General features: G+C 39.2%; 3 protein-coding genes across 3 annotated transcripts; all 3 read left to right on the forward strand.

Moving 5' to 3' along the window:
• Positions 1-333: 333 nt before the first annotated feature.
• Positions 334-3,043, forward strand: LOC124162886. The gene is made up of 6 exons (XM_046539580.1): positions 334-573; positions 866-985; positions 1,276-1,541; positions 1,709-2,002; positions 2,271-2,499; positions 2,778-3,043. Exons 3-6 carry the CDS (start codon positions 1,539-1,541, stop codon positions 3,041-3,043), a joined length of 792 nt encoding a protein of 263 aa, XP_046395536.1. The 5' UTR covers positions 334-573; positions 866-985; positions 1,276-1,538.
• Positions 3,044-12,604: 9,561 nt separating this feature from the next.
• On the forward strand, positions 12,605-15,631 carry LOC124163009. Its single transcript, XM_046539792.1, has 2 exons — positions 12,605-12,720; positions 13,340-15,631. Exons 1-2 carry the CDS (start codon positions 12,709-12,711, stop codon positions 15,629-15,631), a joined length of 2,304 nt encoding a protein of 767 aa, XP_046395748.1. The 5' UTR covers positions 12,605-12,708.
• A 220-nt stretch (positions 15,632-15,851) lies between these two features.
• Positions 15,852-19,027, forward strand: LOC124163010. Its single transcript, XM_046539793.1, has 6 exons — positions 15,852-17,038; positions 17,122-17,686; positions 17,979-18,210; positions 18,297-18,533; positions 18,609-18,821; positions 18,981-19,027. Exons 1-6 carry the CDS (start codon positions 16,653-16,655, stop codon positions 19,025-19,027), a joined length of 1,680 nt encoding a protein of 559 aa, XP_046395749.1. The 5' UTR covers positions 15,852-16,652.
• The last annotated feature ends 148 nt before the right edge of the window (positions 19,028-19,175 follow it).

A 19,175-nucleotide genomic window follows, 5' to 3' on the forward strand; every position in this document is an offset into this window, starting at 1 on the left:
TATGGAGGAATGTAAGAAGCATTACAGAAAAACAAGATATCGTAGAGGATAAGTGAAAAAGAAAAGTCTACAATGTGCAGAATCTTACTCGGAGGAAAACATCGAAGCAAAGTACGTATCCAGTGTTATGTGTTCTTCTGATATGTACATTGCGTACGATGAAATGTCAAATCTCAACACGGATTCTAAGCGCGCTGTTTAAACGATTTAATCGGCGAGGCACATATATTTTATATTTTTACATTTGTTACAGAAGAGCTTGAAAAGGAGTTTCAAGCATCGAAAGCAGACTCAACGGGCAAAGAAAATACAGAAAAAGAAAGGTAAGGTGAAATAATTTTCTACTTTCTCGTGCCTTGTTTGTGCCATCGTCACAAATGTATATTTCATCTTCGTCACTCTGATTTTCCAGCATTTTGTTAAAAACTCACTATATTTAATAATTCACGCTAGGGATGCATATGCTGAGCCCGGATGCAATCATTTGCAGGAGAAATTCAATCAAGATGTGGCGGAAACCCCTTCGAATGATGAAGCCACAGGCGAGAAGGACGAAACTCAAAGTCCTGCAAGGTAGATGGCATTTATATTTTGCAAAGCATTTTCTTACTTATTTAAGCGAAGTTTTAGTTCTTTGTTCTCTCTCTTTCTACACTGAAAACTTGGTAGTTCATTCCACGTGATCATTACATTGCTTTTGAATGCAATTTTTCCACTGGATTCCAACTTCCGCTTCTTGATTTTGTAAAGGATTGCTCGGACTTGGTCGAACATCTTGTTTGCAACACATTTAAAATATATTACTTAGACGTTTCCATTTCTATTATTTTCCATTAAACTCATAATATTTAATTATTCACTCCAGGGATGCAAATGCTGAGCCCGGATGCAGCCATTGGCCGGAGAAATCCACACAAAATGAGGCGGAAACCCCTTCGAATGATGAAGTCACGGGCGAGAAGGACGAAACCCGAAGTCCTGCAAGGTAGATGGCAACTTTTATTTTGCAAAGCATTTTCTTGCCGATTGAAGCGAAGTTCTCTCTCTCTTTCTATGCTGCAAACTCGGCAGTGCATTCCATCCGGTTTTGGCATTGATTTTTAATTCCATTTTTGCACCGGATTTCCTTTAAACTTCCGTTCCTCCATTGTTTCTGCAAATCATTAATTTTCTTGATTAGTCCATAAACCTTGGATGAAAATAAATGAGCTGTTACCTTCGTAAACTATTGGCATCAACTGATAACTCTAAATACCCATGCTCTCGTCTTTTCAGAACCACTTTTTTATCGCCCAATGCCGACAAGTCTTGTTACCAGCCCAAAGGAAGAAGAATTTTCGACATCGAGTATCTATTTCAATCTCTAAAAGAAATGGGAAATCATAAACCATTTGGTTGCACCGTGTCAGACATGGAGATCCTGGACGAAAGACGAAATGGATATTTTAGCTCATTTCGTTTTAAATGCAAAATGTGTGGGATAGAAAAGACTATCCAATGAAAATCCAAACAGAGAGAAACTGCCGATCAATCAAGCCATGGTAAGTGGTAATCCATAGCATTGATTTAAATATGGGGGGGTGAAGAATAGAAAGGGCAGGGTGAAAGAAAGGCCGCATGTCCTAGAACATGGAACTTGAATATAGAACATTTAACCCTATTATAGAATATATTCTTGAAATTGTTAATATCTTTACCTAAATTTTAGGTCACCAGCACGATATGTATTGGGCAAGGCTACTCTCAAATGGCAGAAATGAGTGCCGTGCTTGATATGCCATGTATGTCCAACTCAACGTACCAAAAGACTCAACAAATAATTTCATCCGCAGTCCATGATGTTGCATGGGACTTGATGAAAAAGGCCTCGGAGCAAGAGGCAGAGCTTGCTATTCAGGCTGGAGAGATTGATAAAAATGGTGTCCCGCTAATTACAGTAGTAGCAGATGGTTCATGGGGGAGAAGATCCTACAAGACCAACTATAATTCCTTGTCTGGCGTGGTTAGTAAAACGCTATACCATCATTTAATTATTTTCATGTATATTCATTTAAAAACACGCAGACTTTTACTCATATGCATTGTTAAACTGTTTAGAGTATCGGGAACTTTATTAGAAAATATATAATTGACAGAGTATGTTTTAGTGCAAAATTATGGTTGAACGGGAGGAAGAGTTTTTATGATGCCCCAAGTGACTAGTTTAAGCTTTAAAATGCAGTGGCATATCACGGTAGAGTGAAAATATATATATTTTTTAACTTTTCCAGGCATGCATTGTTGGTTACAGGACAAAGAAAGTATTATTCATTGGTGTAAGGAACAAATATTGTTCTATATGTGCCAAGGCAGCCTCCAGTGGCAGGAGCAACCAGCCAAAAGAGCACCTTTGTTTCAAAAACTGGGCATCGTCATCTACGGCAATGGAGTCAGATATTATAGTGGAGGGATTTAAAAAAAGCATCGAGATGCATAATTTGAAGTACCACCGACTCATAGGTAATAATAATCCCTATTTCAATTTGACAAATAACGAGTTATGCCTTATAAGCGGCGTTATTGCATTTTTAATCAAACATTGAATCCACGAGCTCTACCTATATGCTTCGTATCCATTTCGCTTACTTTATTTCCCAAAGATTCCTATGCCCATTTTATTAATGATCATGGTTTTTCATTCCTTTATTTTCGTTTTCCTTCCCGAATTTGTACTTATGTTTTTATAAATTACTAGCTCTTCTTCCTTATCCCTAAATTAATTGGTATTTTCCTTTCAGGCGATGGAGACAGCAGCATTACGAAGAAGTTAGCAATCAATCTTCCTTATGGAATTGATTTCCCCATTCAGAAAATTGAATGTGTAAATCCTTTGCTGAGAAACTACTACAATAGGATTCGTGTTATCATAAAAAAGACCAAAAATGAATTTGGGCGTATACCACCATTACTACGGAAGAGAGTAGGCGATAGGTTAATGCGCCTAAGGACCGCTGTAACTTCAGCTATTTTTTTCGTTCCAATGAAAAATCACCAGAATCAGTAAAAAACTTGGAAAAAGATTTAAAAAATGGCCCATGCCATGTTTTTGGCGACCATTCCGGATGCGCAGAATACTTCTGCAAGGGTGCAAAGGAAGGGGAAATGAACTTAGTTCCCGAGCTGAAGGAAAAAAGAATTTGGGATGAATTAATGGCAGCAAATACCCTCCTCGTTCGCCATTCTCCTAGCCTTATTATGAACGTAACAAATAATTATGCAGAAACTTACAACGCCTATGTGGCAAAGTACATAGGAGGAAAAAGGGTCAATTTCGCCCTAAGAGGAGCATATCAGTTACGGTGTGAGGTTGCGGCTACGGCTTGCAACGTTGGGCCTAATATTCATTCCGTGATACACAAGAAAATTACGGAGAAGAGTCCGGGTTATTTTACAAAAAGATTTGCCGTAAGTCGAAGCAGAGGATCGGAAATTAGGTGTAAGCGGCGATTGGAAATGCCACCTAACAGGAGTAAAAGATTCAGAGTTGCAGGTCCAGATGAACATTACGGCCTAGTGGACAAAAGTTCTCCAATTGAAGATGACGAGAATTTAGAGGTAGACCAGGAGAAGAGAGAAGAGTTTCTTAAGTCGTTGAGCCTAAACAACGCCGCAAGAAAGACATTAGAGGAAAGTACCCGCGAGCAGCGACGATGCGATATTTGGGTTGCGGAACGGTTGAAGAGGCTAACTGCCTCAAATTTCGGACGTGTGTGTAAATTACGCCCCAAAACGCCTCGCGCAAATACAGTGAAAAGTTTGCTTTACCCAGCCTTTAAAGGAAACAAAGTGACCGAGTACGGGGAGGTAAGCGAAGCAAAGGCTGTGGCTGACTTCGCACGCAAGAATGGTGAAAGAGTTAATCCATCAGGCCTCATTGTAGACGAGAAACTTCCTTTCCTCGCCGCATCACCTGATGGAATATTGCAGAATGGAGAAGGAATATTAGAGGTGAAATGCCCTTATTCTTGTAGAAATATTTCCCCGAGAGAAGCTTTCGAGAAGAAAATAATCCAATATTGTGAATTGATTGAAGGAGAGCTCTCACTATAAAGAAATAGCTGCTATTATTATCAAGTGCAAGGTCAGTTGCACATAGTAAAAAAAAAATATTGCATTTTCCTGATCTGGAGCCCTCACGGAATGCTTTTTGAGAAAATTAATAAAGATGATGCTTTCTGGACTCACAATATGGAAGAAAAATTGAAAGATTTCTACATGGACCACCTACTTAGAGAAATAATACATCCTAGGTATCCTAAAAGATTAATGATTAAGTAATGTAATGATGTACGAGCAGATTTTTATGATTTCCGCTAAATAAAAGGAGACACCATGTACTAAAATTTTCTCGTGTTTAATTACATTGCAGCTATGTATCCACATTAACAACCCCAATAGAATTTTATGTGCTTTGATGTAACTCAATCCAGTGATTTCCCCATTTCAGTATGCTATTAGCAATAAAAGATTGATTTTACGGAGTTAGCGTAATTTTTTTCGATGCATCTTCATAGTACTAAACAAAAAATGGCTCGGGGACCTATATTCAATTGGCTGTAAATGAGAAAAAGAGAAAATGTTTCTAAGTGAGCTATTCCCGTTACTACAGCACATTAGTCTTCAAGTGCTGTAAAAACGCAGCCAAATACATATCGTCTTCAATCACTTTAGAGTTTCAACTTTAGGAATGATTCAATACGTAAAGGTACGGCGAAAGCGACGGTCTTCTTATTAAAACGCCTTACTTCTTTAAATATGGTCAAAAATACGTCGTGTTTGGACTCATTCTTTTTTAGATTTTGTGCATTTATTTGATCTTCTACATTTATTGAGGTACAACAATAACTGCGATAAGTTATTGTTTATCGCCCTTATGCCCACTAGGTGACTCATATTAGCAGCCTGACTTTTGATAAGGGGGGACATCGAAGCGAGCAGTCACTGAATGTCTTCTACTGGGGAGTGGTGGGAGGAAATTTGATGCTCCAAAAGACATCTAATCCTATTGCTCTCATGTTACCTCATATTTTTTTCTCGTGGCGGGAGGGCCTTCTCACTGCTCCCATCCTCCAAATTCATCCTTCCCCTCCAGCTCCAAAACCCCCTTCCACTTTCGACAGAGGCGACACAAGCGGTGGCTCCTTGCGTTATAAAAACCGTTAAAAACGTAATTTCAAATCGCGGTCAACCCCCTTAAGGCGTTATGGTAGTGACGGCTGGGAGCCGCTCTGGGCGACCGATGCCGATCGTTTTTTCCTCTGCCGGAGTTCACATACCACTCAATTGCGGAAAAACTGGAAGATATAGAGACTTGCTGTTTTCTTTATTGTATTTAGGAGACGTGTATTCACATACAGGGAGGAAATAAATACTAATATGTCCTCAGGTGATCGAGAAAATCAAGTTGGACTTTGGCTAATTATAACTGGACTCCAAGCTAAAACATGAAATTTCTAAAACGAGTATTCTGTGGCTGCACCTTTCTTCCACAATCACCTTGAGACCCACAGTTCTATGTCAATTCGCGTGGCCTAAAATGGGTACACCGTGGAGTACTGCAGGCCCAAAACGGTGACGAAGGACGTGATTCGGGCCAATTCGAATTTCTTACCTCCCCTCGCCCCGCTCCGCCCTCCCAACAACGGCAACGTCGCAGAAAGTGGAATGGGGAGTGATACCCTCAGACTAAGGCCTCGCTTCCGCCCGTCTCGCCGACGCGTGGAGACGAAGTAAGTATCAGGTTACCTATCGTTTTAAGGTGAGGTGGTGAGGTCGAAGAGAAGCGAATGAAATTCGCTTGGCCTATCTCGATTTGTGGGGTGTAATGGATCCTGCATGAGAGGCTGTCTGGCCTCCCACCCATGTTTGATGTCCGACTGCCGTGACTCCTCAGCTTCTTCGCTTTTCTCCACCTATCGTGAGGACCCGGTAAGAGAGAGCAGTCGCGTCTGTCAGTTGAATATCTGCTGTTTCAGAGGTTGTGTGTGTCTGAAAGTGAGCTGAAGATATGGCGAAAGGAAAGGATAAGCGTCGCAGGAAAAAGAAAAGGAATATCGGAATACGGAAGTAAGTCACCGTATTATTCTGCATCCTCATTCCCTGCACAATTTTCCCCTTAACAAAAATGAAGCTTAGAGACGGTAACATTTTTTGGTGGAAAATGTTGCTAATTAATTGCTGAATTTGTTCAAATAGGCAATAATCCTATCTATATACAGCCCTTGAGGTAACTGACTCACTCATGGATACAAATTCCCGACCACTTCTAGGAGTGCTGGAGAGCTGAAATTTGGCAGGCATGCGGGGATCCCGAAATGATCCGGAGGAAAAATCCGAAAACCGGAAGTTTCCGCCACGTGTCGTCGCTAGGATGACAAAATGGCCGAAATCGGGCTTTTTCCGGTGACCGTCTTTCGGTTTTTATTTTACTGCGCGCGAACCGTGCGTGCCACACGAGTCGTTAATGCATTTTTTGAAGGCTGATGAAGAAAGGCACGTAATTAAGTAAATTTAGTAGTTTCCATTTGAGAAAATTACAGCCAAAATGGCGTCCACAAATTGATTTTTCGAAAAAAATTTCATTCCTTCCGCTCCCCTCGACTTAATTTCGGGTGTAGGATAACGAAAATGATTATTATATATGCTCATAATATCGTCTACGAAATGTTGGCAACAATTTTCTTTCGTCGTCCTTGGTTACTCAGAAAAAAATTAAAATATACCGAAAATCACAGAAAATTACGAAATCAAAAAGATTAACACAGGATTTTGTAAATTTTAACCTGATCGATTTCTTTCAAACTTAGTATTTGCATACACTAATGCATTGACTTTCAGAAAAAATAAACATTTAATAAATTATTTAATCGATATAACGGCGAAAAAATGAAAATGGCGGGCACTACTAATTTTTTTCGGGGAGAAATTTATTTTTTATTGTATTACTCTCGAAATATGGATGCCATAGGGACAACTTCTCTTAGATATGATAGTAAATGGATGTGATCATATAACATCATCAATTTAAACCCCCTTAAACCCCCTACAAAATTAAAATTTGCGTATAAGTAGCCTTTTCGGGTACTTTTCGCCACAATTCCGCCGCTTTTCCAACCCTTACCACTCATCGCTACGGAATTGATATGGGCGATTGATGAACATTGGCAGTACAAACCCATAAACCCCCAGTAAACCCACCTACACCCCACAAAAAATAAAATTTTGCACATAAGTCTACTTTTTGGGTACATTTCGTGACTACTCCACCGCTGGTTCTTACCCCAACGACTCATCCCTACGGAAATTCTGTGAACGGATGGTGACCGCATGGAGTACACACACAAACCCCCGGTATCCCCCTGAAATCCCCCCAAATGTAAAATGTGCCATTAAGTCTCCTATTTGGGAACTTCTCGCAAACATTACGCCGCACTACCCGTCCCCTCTGAGCTCTAGATCCGGAATATTTGGTGAGGCTGAACCACCGTAAACCATACGGGAAAAAATATCAGAAAACCCCCGATCACCTCTTGGAACCTCGCAGAAAAAAAAATTTTTAAGTCGCATTTCCGAGTACTTTGTTACAATTTAGCCGGTGCCCCTTCTACTTATTAAAACCCCCGATAACCCCGTGAAACATCCCAAAACAATTCTCTAATAAGTAGCCTCTCCGGGTAAAGGAATCGTCAGAACTCCGCCACTGTTGCGGACCCCTAGGACTTATCGGCACGGAATTTATAAGGACGATTTCTTTGGTTCAACACAAGTATAAAGCCCCCGGTATTCCGTTGGAACCCCCCGCAAAAAAATGAAAAACTTGCCATTAAGTGTTCTTTTATGGGTACTTGTCGCCACTACTACGCCGCATTACACTACCCTTTACAATCATCGCTACGTGATCACTGTGGACGATCGGTGACCGCATGTATAACACATTAATACCCCCCAATCCCCCTGGGCACCCCTCTCGGTGGAGAAGAGCATTAATGAGGACTAAGCGGAGCAGCCGCGGGGGGCTCCTCAACCCCAAGGCGGCGAAGCCGCCCCACAGCGAGGAACGGCGGAGCCGTTCCGAGGAGTAACTGGCGTAGGCGAGGAGGAGCTTCAGTAACCCTCGGGCGGCGAAGCCGCCCCGGTGTTCAAGCGGCGCAGCCGCTGTAGACTCACCCATCTCAACTCACATTCAACCCCTGGGCGGCGAAGCCGCCCTACAGCGAGGAACGGCGAAGCCGTTTCGAGGAATGAGTGGGGCGTCTCCCTTCCCCTTGGCCGGCGAAGCCGGCCCCTAGCTGAGGTGAGATTATTCGAACTTCGAAAGTCCTCGAACGACCACAAATGTTGACGGCGAAGCCGGAACCGGGGTTTTAAGGGGCGGAGCCCCTTAACGAGCGCGCGGAGCGTGCGAGTTTATCATTATACAATCCAGGGCCGGCCTTAGGGCGGGGCGACCGCCCTGGGGCCCGCGTTCGTGAAAAAATTAAAATATACTATAGTTTTGAAAACGCAATTTCAACTATTACTGTATTGTATTGTAAGGGCCCCGCATGAAGGTTCGCCCCTAGCCCCGCACCTGCTAGGGGCGGCCCTGATACAATCTTATCAACCTAATAGTTAGCTGTTTAGCAGGTCAGGTTTCGTTGAATAACCTCCTGATAATCCTGTCTTGTGCATTCCCTTCATCCCCACTTACCATTGTCTCCTCTTCTAAATCAACCGTCCTTTTCTTTCGTTTTCTATCTCAGTTATTTCTACATGCTCCAGCCAGCTTTACTTCCTTGTTTTGGTTGTATTCATCAGTCATCTGTTTTACCCCTGCAGTATCGCTTAATATATCTCTCGTCTTCCCAACTGAAATATAATTATCTGCTCCACACCTACAAAACCCACAAATGCCTTCTTAATTTTTTATCTATTAGGGCTAAACAATACTCAGGTGATTTGTAACCATCCCGGCTATTTTTTAAATTTATAGAATACTAAGTCATCTTTTCCTACGTTTTAATCAATCGATTTTTTACATTCCCTCATGCCATTATTTCCTGGTCTTATACGTTTCTCTTCAAAATTCAATGTTTAGTTTATTATATGTCTTTTTACCTCTCTCTCTTTTATTTTTTTACATTTTCTTCTTCATCGCATTTTAGCCATCATGTCTAGTTAAATCCGTGGTTGCTTCTCTCGTCTTCCACTTCGATACCCAGCGTCTCCCTTTGTTTTTTTTTCCAGTGCCCGTTCACATTGATGCGGTAAATACATCTTTCATTTCCTGTCTCCATTTATTTACAACTTCTACTTACTGTTAGTCAAACCTTTAGCTTAAAAGCTCATCTTCACCATAGTATGGCTCTTAATTCTCCTTAATCTTCAAATAATAACACATAATCACTAAATCTTTCATCGTTCGGAAGCCGCCGAAAACTAATTCTGCTCACTTATTTCAATGACTCATCCCAAAATGGCCACATCCCTATCTTTTGTTCTTTGATAAACTTTCTATTTATCGAACATTTCCTCCACTTCTTCTCCTCTACTGACACTACCTGGCGTGTTCATGCATCTGGATGGCAAGTAGATTTTTAGTAAGTAAGTCTATTGAAATGTCTATCACTATCTATTTCCTAAAATACTTTATCAAATACAAAACTTCGTTTTTTATCATGATTCGCACTCACTGTCTTACTCTTTTATTCACATTGCCGTAATATTCATTACCTCTACATTCCTCTTCCTTCTGTCCCAGCCTGTTTCATTTATTCCAGTAGTATCCAAATTGATTTTTGGAAACTCTCTTCTCACTGCATTGCAACTCTGTTCCTATCGTAAATCATATGGTGGGACAATTCCGGACAATTTTTGTATTCAAATAATTCCTGTTCCATCGCTGTTTTTCTAAAGCTACTTTTGTCTTAGATCTTCACTGCGGGGTTTTTCCGTTGCCTGTATCGCATCCCCATGCTGCTGATCAGTGTACAGCTCATCTACGTCGAGGAGAGACTCAATGATCACCGCAGCTCTAAGACATCAGAGCACCATGACACTTCCACTCGCTTATTGTTAGCTAGAAGGATTCTACGTCTCTGCATCGTGTTGAAAACAAATGACGCACGACACACGGTTTTTCACGGAGTTTATTAGGATGTGAATGTTCACTCGCAAGTAATTAATGCAAGGACTTAGCCAGCTGAAAACCCATTTCAATTCCGCATTAAAAATTATATTCAAATGAAATTGTGGCCATCTTGCGAGGCATTTCTTTCATTCATCTACGTTTTTATCGTTCTTTGCTGTCAGCGTCACCCGGATTGTAAAGCTAAAATAGTCGTCCAACATCGCTTTGCAAAAATTTGGTGTAAATATTTTCGCAGCAGTAACTGTTCGCTTCTTGAATGTACAACCCTGATATTGATTACCGTCGTCAATAAAAACTTGTATTGAGGAGAGGAGGCGAGGTAATCAGCAAAAAGAATCAAGTACCCAGTCCTCCAACCTCTCGCTCCCCTCCCCCCACCACCTGAGGCGGATACCTATATATATGAATTTAAATTACCATCTCTTCATAATCCCTCGAGAAAGCGACCAGCATCATTCGGGAAACGTTGGGGCCACCTAAGAATTGACGCGGCGATTAGCCCAAAAGCTTTTATTCAACATGACGAGTACCCGCGAAAGTTTTAACGAAGAATTACATAGGCACGTGTCCTATATTCTCCTCATACTATTTTAGAGGATGATTTCGCTGTCGCCATCAGATCTAAAACTGAATGCGTCATCTTCTGATGAAGGGTCTTTCAATCTTTTTGTTCCTTTGTCGGATTTTGGTCTAGGTTTTTTCATGGCGCCTTCACTTTCGCACCTTTTTCCTGACGGGTGCTGATTTCCACAGAGGCATTGGAAGAGAAGAAGTCGGGCACTCTTACACTTTATCCAGGTGACACTTGGAGTTCTTTTCTTCTAAGTAGGGTGAGGTGGAACAAACTCACCTCTCTTCTCTTGCAGTCATTGAAGAAATGCATTCTCAGTCATAGAAAATTCTGCATTTTCTCTAGATTTTTATTGATTTGGCAAATGGCTCGTAATCTGAATTTCGTCTATAGGCACTACTCCAGCTTTCTTTAGGCCTGCCTATGGGTTGCTTTATATATTTGCACCAATTTGATCTAAAACAAAGGGAAACAGCGTCGGGAACTGATTCTTTGGAAGCACCGATCCTTTTACCAGCACCTTATTCTTTCCATCGGTCAAGAACGCCCTTCCACTTCATTTTGAGTGGCGAAAAATACACTACTTCCAGTAGTTGAGTGAGGTAGGATGACTTAGGGGAGACAAACGAAGTATGCATCACAAAAATGAATAAAATTGATACTGAGGTGTGAAGTAAGATTGTATCCTGTTACCACCTTCTTCCCTTCCTGTTTCTTAAAGAAGCTGGTAATTGGTGGCACAGTCCTTAAACATTAAAAGAGTGACTAAATTGTTGTGGGGAACTTGAGCCCAAACTCTGTATACACTCAAGAGCAAGAAAAGTAGCAGTGGGTTAGCAGGCTGGGCTCAAGTAGCCCGAATTTTTCGAACATGTGTACTAGTTGTACTTAACAACATACTGTACAGTTAATAGCTATTCAGGATATAAAAAGGTCTCGATTTGCTTTAACAATACACCTGGTATGAAATATACGCACTTATCTCCAGTTTTAGTTATTCCTAATGTCTATACAGACGAAAGTTTGCAGAGTGAAATAATTAAAAACACGAGTGTAAGTTATATAACCAGTACTGCTCTCGGTGGTGACTTCCCTAACCTCCTAGACTCGATGTATTGTCTACCTACTGCCTAAACCTACCAGCAAATCACTGAATTGCGGTGCTATACTGATGTTGAGAGCACGCAAAGAACCAAACTTCATTTTTCAGTTTTGGGCTCAAGTTAGCCCGCAGGGCTCAAGTAGCCCGTTTTTACAGCATGCAAAGTTGCTTTCCACATCAATTCAATGCATGTAACAAAAATTTATCGATGACAAATTTTCGTATTATCAATAAATCAATGTAAAATTAACTATGCCCACCCAATCATCTGGTGTAAACAAAAACCGCTATATTTGTTCCGCGAAGGGGTCCCTCCGGGTTTTCACCCCACTTCATCTAACAAATATCTAAGGTCTTCACTGACAGACTGACTTTTTGCTGGCCAAATGATCTTAATGATAGAAAAGCAATAAGAACATTGAAGAAATTCTGTGTTCCGAAAGGAGGATGAAAGAGCAATTTAAAATGCAAAGAATAAAGGAAGACTATTTTTATGTATTCAGTGTGAGACTGACACCATTTCAAATGTTATTTATTGATTCTAGCTAGTGGCATGCTAATCATCGTAAAGTACAGCATATCCACATAAAAGGGGAATTTGAGAAAAAAATTAGATTTAATACGAGAAATAAATAATTTATGTTCAACTGTAAAGTATAAGTTTAATTTAATGAATCAAAAAAGTAAATTTTAATATTTTTATTTTTTCCCACTTTTTTGAATGATTTGAAGTTGCATCATTCAAGGTCCGGATTCCTCTGTGTAAAAATGTTTAAGTTTTGAGCTCTGTGGTGGAGGCACAATTCACTAGTTCACTAAACTGTGATTAGATTGAAGAAGAGGTTATGTTCAAGTGACATCACAAAAATGAAAGATCAGGTAAGATTCTTAATGCATTTTTTAAATGTTATACAAAAGAAGGTTGCATGTAACATCCGTTACACAAAAACATGAAAAAGTTATTTATTTATATGAATGGTTTTAAGGAAAACAATGAAAGTTTCCAAAAGTAAGGTTAAGTAATGCATCTGTTGGTATATCCCTTTAAATTTACATATTAATGTCAAATTACACTTTTATAACAGTTTTACATCTTGTAACATCCGTTACGTAACGGATGTTACAAGCATCAACCTATTAGTTATAACCTTATTTACAACATTTACCACACATATTTTTATCTTTACTATCACTATTTTCACTGTTTAGGATTTGAACAAGTTACCAAATACTTCTGAATGGTATTTAATCATTAATACCTATTAATTAATATAAATAGCTTTATTTTAGCCTACATCCCGACCGTTTTTATTTATACAAATTTCAAAAGAAATGTTGGCCTAAATTGTTTGTGCCTACTATTTTAATTAGGCCTAGGCCTGATTAACAAATAAAAGTAAAGATTTAAGTTGATACAAAATTGCCATTAATTTGTATAACTTTGTACAACCAATTTGAGTCTTAGTTTGTTTGGCTACAAAGAGTGGTTTTGTTACAGGACCTGTCAATGGCAAGTCACGAAGATGCTTCTGAAAACCCACCTGTGTTTAAGAATAGGATGGCAAAATATTGGTATAACAAGAAAAAAAATGAACAGAAATGGAAAGAACATCTCGAAAAGGACGCAAAAAGGAACAAAGATAACCGGAATAAAGCAAAAGAAGAAATGACTGATGAACAAAAATTAAAGAAAAAAGAAGAGACCCGCTTAAGAGTAAAAGCTTGGCGGGCAAAGCAAAGACCTGCTCAAACGCACCATAGTGAGTCTACTCCTACTAAAGTTTTAGGCTCTTACAAGAAAGAAAGCACTCTTAAGAAGGCGGTGTTTAAAGTGCGGAAGTCGCTGCCTTTCAGCCCTAAAAAGAAAAAAGCTGTCATCCGGCAATTATTGAAAGTTGAGAAGTTAACTGATTCAGACTTAGTCCAACTAAAACAAAACACCATACCTAGAAAAAAGTTTTGTGAGGAAATGAACGAACAAGTTATAAAATGGTACGAAACCGATGATATCAGCTGGCAAGCCCCGGGGAAAAGGGACTGTGTAAAAATATATGATCCTGAAACACAGAAGAAAATTCAAAAACAAAAAAGATTTTTAGTCATGACTATAGACGAAGCAAGAGAATTGTTTCAGGAAAAATACAATGTTTCTGTATCCAGATCCAAGTTTTTTGATTTGAGACCTAAACATGTTCTACCAGTGGCTAACACACCACACAATGTTTGTGTGTGTGTGAAACATGCAAATTTTGCTTTCTTGGTAGAGGGGTTAAAGACTGCTGCTGGTTTAGGATCAAATTTTAACCATCGCAGCTTGTTGGACTTAGTGTGCTGCAACACTATGAGCGAAAGTTGCATGACTAATAAATGCAAAACTTGTACTCAAGATATCAAAACTGTGTTGAAGGAAAACATTGATTTGTCAGCAATTACAAAGTGGAAAACTTGGCAGAAAATTGAAGGTAAATACCAAGTAGTTGAAAAAACAACTGCATTACAAACAGTTGTTAAAGAAATTAATGAAATGCTACCAAGTTTTAAATTCCATTGTTTTGTCCAGAAGGTGCAATCAGCATACTTTGATCATGTTAAGAGTAAGATCAACAAGGGTACAGCTATCATACAAATCGACTATGCTGAAAACGTTTCTCTTACGCCTCAAGATGAGATACAGAGTGGACACTGGGGCCACAGACAAGTAACTTTATTTACAGCTTGTATTTGGTATGAGAATGGAGTTAAGTCCTATGTTGTAGGAAGTGATGATTTAACTCATTCTAAAGAATCAAGCTGGGTTTTCTTGAAAACTATTATCAGCCATTTCAAGGCATTTTGTTATGAGGATTTGACAAACCTGCTAATATTCTCAGACAACTGTTCTGCTCAATTTAAGAGCAAATTCACTACTTCAAATATCTGTTTCCTTGCTAACGATTTGAATGTAGAGAATGTTGAATGGAGCTCATTTGCACCTGGTCATGGGAAAGGTGCTGTCGATGCAATCGGAGGCCAACTCAAGCGACAGATCTGGATTAAGATCAAATCCCGCTCTGTGATAATAAACACAGCACAGGAGTTTTTTGATGTCTGTGAGAAAACCTGTGAATCTGTCCAAGTATTGTTCGTTCCAAAACAAGATGTAGTCGAGACTGGAAAAATGCTACAACAACGATGGGAGAACGCAGCAGAAGTTATAGGAATCCAAAAGTATCATCACTTTAAAAAGTTTGATGAAAAGCATATTCTTGCTGCTTTCACCAACCGATCTTCGATGAATAAACATCAAGTTGTTGTCAGTCCTGGGGAGAAAAAAAAGAAGAAGACGAAGCAAACCCCCCTTCGATATTCCGATGTATATTCCGGTGACTCGGAATCCAGCGAATCAGTCAGTTCTTGTATCAGCGGAGTTGGGGCTCTTTGGCAACTGGAGAATGAACTTGATAGAGATGAGTGTGCAGAACTTGTTGGAGATGAGTGTGCAGAAGAACAAGTAATTGAAGAAAGTCAAATCGTCCCTGACACACATGTGCTGGTGAAGTACAATACGAGTAGAAACAGTTTTACATATGCGGCAGTGTGTCAAACTCCGGTTTGTGATGATGGAGAAGTTGGTGTTTTGTTTCTTACTGCAGTTGGTAACGAAGGCTGTCTTTTTAAAATCAATGAAGATGGTGAAAAGTATGTTGATTTTGAACAAATAGTAAAAATTCTACCAAACCCTGATATAACGTGTGCAGGACAGGACAGGGTACATTATAAGTATCCATACCCAATCCTTGTATATAAGTAACTTATCGTAGGTATGTTAAAACATGAGCTAGAACGATAATTCTTTAGAGGAACAGTTTTAAATGGAGTTGCATTATAGTATTGCTTTGATATTTTGATTTAAGTTTGTCAATTAACTAATGAAATTTCAGGAGAGGAATTATAGGCTATATACCTAACTTATACAATTTGTATAAGAAGACTATAAATAAATAGCGTAAAGGCTAAAGAAAAATAATTTAAGTCTAGATTTCATTGATGTTATTTTATAATATTGCTTTGATATTTTGGTTTAATGTTTGTAAAAGTAAGTAATTTAAGTTTATGAGATGTTATATAGGCTATACTTGAGTTATTCAGTTTGTATAAAAAAATAATAAGCCTAATGTGGTTCAACGTATGATTTAACTTTATTTATGTAAGAGTAAGTGAATTTTATATGATGACAAATCAATAAATAAATAATTTATTTCATAAAAATCATCTGCATTCTTTATTATATACCTTAATTTGTGTTTTAAATCTGAAAATTTTCAAAGGGGTTCATTTTATAGGCTATTTTACCAAGGGGGAAAATTGTGTAACATCCGTTACAAAATCGATGTAACATCCGTTACAAAGGAAAATAATTTTTATTAGTTATTTCTAATATTTTAAGAGTTGTAATTTGTAGCTCAAAGTAAAGTATATACATTATATAAAGCTAACAAATATTTAATATTTCCACTGGTATCTTAGGTGGGCTGAATTTTAGTTAGATATCCATGAACTAAAGTAGGCTGTTCCCCTTTGTGTAACATCCGTTACACGCCAAAACAATTTATAACTCGTTTATTAATTTATGAATTGTGACCAAACTTGCACTGATAATCAAAGTGAATCTTATTTACCTCCTGAAAGTCTTAAAATGTATTACTGATAATATTTGAAGACAATATTTGCAGTTTTATAGTGAAAATGTAACATCCGGCACATATGGATTGGCTGAGTACAACAAGACAGAAATATTCCAAGAAACTGTCCTGTTCTGGCAAAGGACAGTGATGCTTCTGCTTCGGATTGTATTGAAATATCCACAAGGTAGGTTGAGAATATATATAGCGGTGGCCGGATGCGGCATTTATATCTCCTGTGAAAAGAATACTACTAGTCATTGCCATGTTAGGGCAACATGTTCTTATTTATTGAATATCGTTACATTTTTAAGCGTATCCAAGGATGAGGGACGAATAGAAACAGGAGGCAAGGGGTTAATTCAAGCAGAAGATACCATCTTTCTTGCGAAGGCAAACTGCACCCCACGCCGCAAGACGTTTGAAATGGGAGAAGCTTCCACTCCTCGTCTAGGGAGACAATCCAACGTCGACGAATATGATATGGGCATGCCGATGGACGTATCTCCTATCAAACCGTTTGAATCGCACCAAAGGTGATTATACTAGTACCATGAATAGTTGTTGGATACCTGCGTGAAGGAGGCGTTTACATTTTTTGTTTAAAATGTTTCTGCAGGTCTCAAGCGTCAATCATTGAGAGTGAAGAATCAGGGCTGGATCCTCTTCATGACAGGAGCCGTAGTATAGTCCAGCATTTCTATATGTTTTCCCAGATATTTTCAGATAAACACCAGTTAGGATGCTCATTTATGGACTGTGAATACGTAGGCGAATGGATGACTGGTCTCCTCTGTCACTGGAAGTTTAAGTGTAAAATGTGCGGGAAGGAGACAGTGATCCACAGTCAGGATGATTCTGGCACTGTGATGGACGTGAACGATGCTGCAGTAACAGGGACAATTGATGGTGGCGGCGGCTACTCAAATCTAAGCCCCCTTTGTGCAGCACTCAACATGCATTGCATGACCGCCAAAACATATGCAAAATATGAAGATAAGCTGGGAGAAATAATATATAGTGTTGCATCGCAGGAGATGGCCACAGCAGGGCAGGAGGAAAGAAGAATTGCCTTAGAGGAGGGGTCATTTGACAAAGATGGTAGACCTGTAATCACGGTCATCGCTGATGGTATGTGGGGCAAGCGAAGTTATAAAACGAAGTATGACTCACTATCGGGGCAGGTAAGGAGTCAATATTAGGTACCTATAAATTATTTAATAAGTATGGGTTCTCAAATAGGCTAACCTATTTTTAATAAATTATAAGTAGTTACGCCTCGTGCAATTTTTAATCACTATGAAAAATATTTCCGAGGTTGGCTACATAGCCAGATGATTTTCATGTTGCTTATAAATTAGTGCACTTACATTTTATATATAACGCGCAGGCAAAAATTCCCTGCTGGAAAAAAAATTAATCAGTAGAAAAGAGTAATGGTATTAATATCATTTTAAGATGAATGTTTCATTTTAGGCAGCCATAGTTGGTGCACGAACAAAAAAGGTGTTATTTCTGGCAGTAAGGAATAAGTACTGCAGTTATTGCGCTTTGAGGGAGGCACGAAGCGAACCTATAGACCCAGCTCACAAGGTTAAATGTGCTAAAAATTGGGATGGAAGCTCGACCAGCATGGAAGCTGACATAATTGCAGAAGGTTTCGCAAAGAGTGAATCGATGCATAATCTTATATTCCACCAATTAATAGGTTCGCTCCCTGTATTTGAATTCAATTGCTCAAAGGGAACGAGAGAATATTCCAAACAGTTCAAACACTTATCTTGTTTATAATAGGTGACGGAGACAGTAGTGTCCACAGACGCTTACTGGAGACCAGCCCATACGGAATTGCAATGCCCGTGAAAAAAATTGAATGCATAAGCCACCTTCGACGAAACTTCTGCAACAATATGCGCAAAATTAAGGATGACACGCAATACCCAGCCCACCCTCGTCATAAACTGGATGCAAACGTCATGAAGATTCGCACAGCTATTTCCTGTGCTAGTATACACTGGAAAAATCAGAAAGGTATTAAAATTAGAGGTTATTCATGGCATATGAGACGAGAAAATACGTGTGATTAACCTTTATTTATTTTAACAGGTATCTCCATGCAAAACCGAATAATGGCACTTCGTAACGACATCATCAATTGTCCTAGCCATGTGTTCGGGCAGCATGATCGATGCGCCGATTACTTTTGTAAAGGGCCAGACGGGAAAGAGGATGAGGTTAACTTAGTGCCAGACTTCATAGCTGCTAATATGTGGACTCCAATACAGAAATTAGTTGAGAAGATGGCAAATAATTCAAGAAGTTTGATTTTTCGCGCTACTAATAGTATGTGCGAAACCTTGAACAGCGTAGCTGCGAAATATCTGAACGGAAAACGCATTAACTATGCTAAAAGTAAATCATTTGGAACCCGGTGTCATTCTGCAGTCGTATCCCTGAATTCCTCTTGCCATTTTCAAGGAAAGATTCACAAGGCAACAACGGGTGGTTACAGTCCTGGTAAGTAATTATCATAACCATCAAAATAATTTATGAATAGAGAGGAATGAAGGCATAGAAAAGTAGATTTAATTTTTTTGGAATGTTGACTGGGGATTCTTTGTGAAATAAGTGTCAAGACGTTTTTATCTCAGGAAAATACACCAAAACATTTGA

This window comes from Ischnura elegans, chromosome 7 (assembly GCF_921293095.1).
Source record: "Ischnura elegans chromosome 7, ioIscEleg1.1, whole genome shotgun sequence".
Taxonomy (NCBI): Eukaryota; Metazoa; Arthropoda; class Insecta; order Odonata; family Coenagrionidae; genus Ischnura; species Ischnura elegans.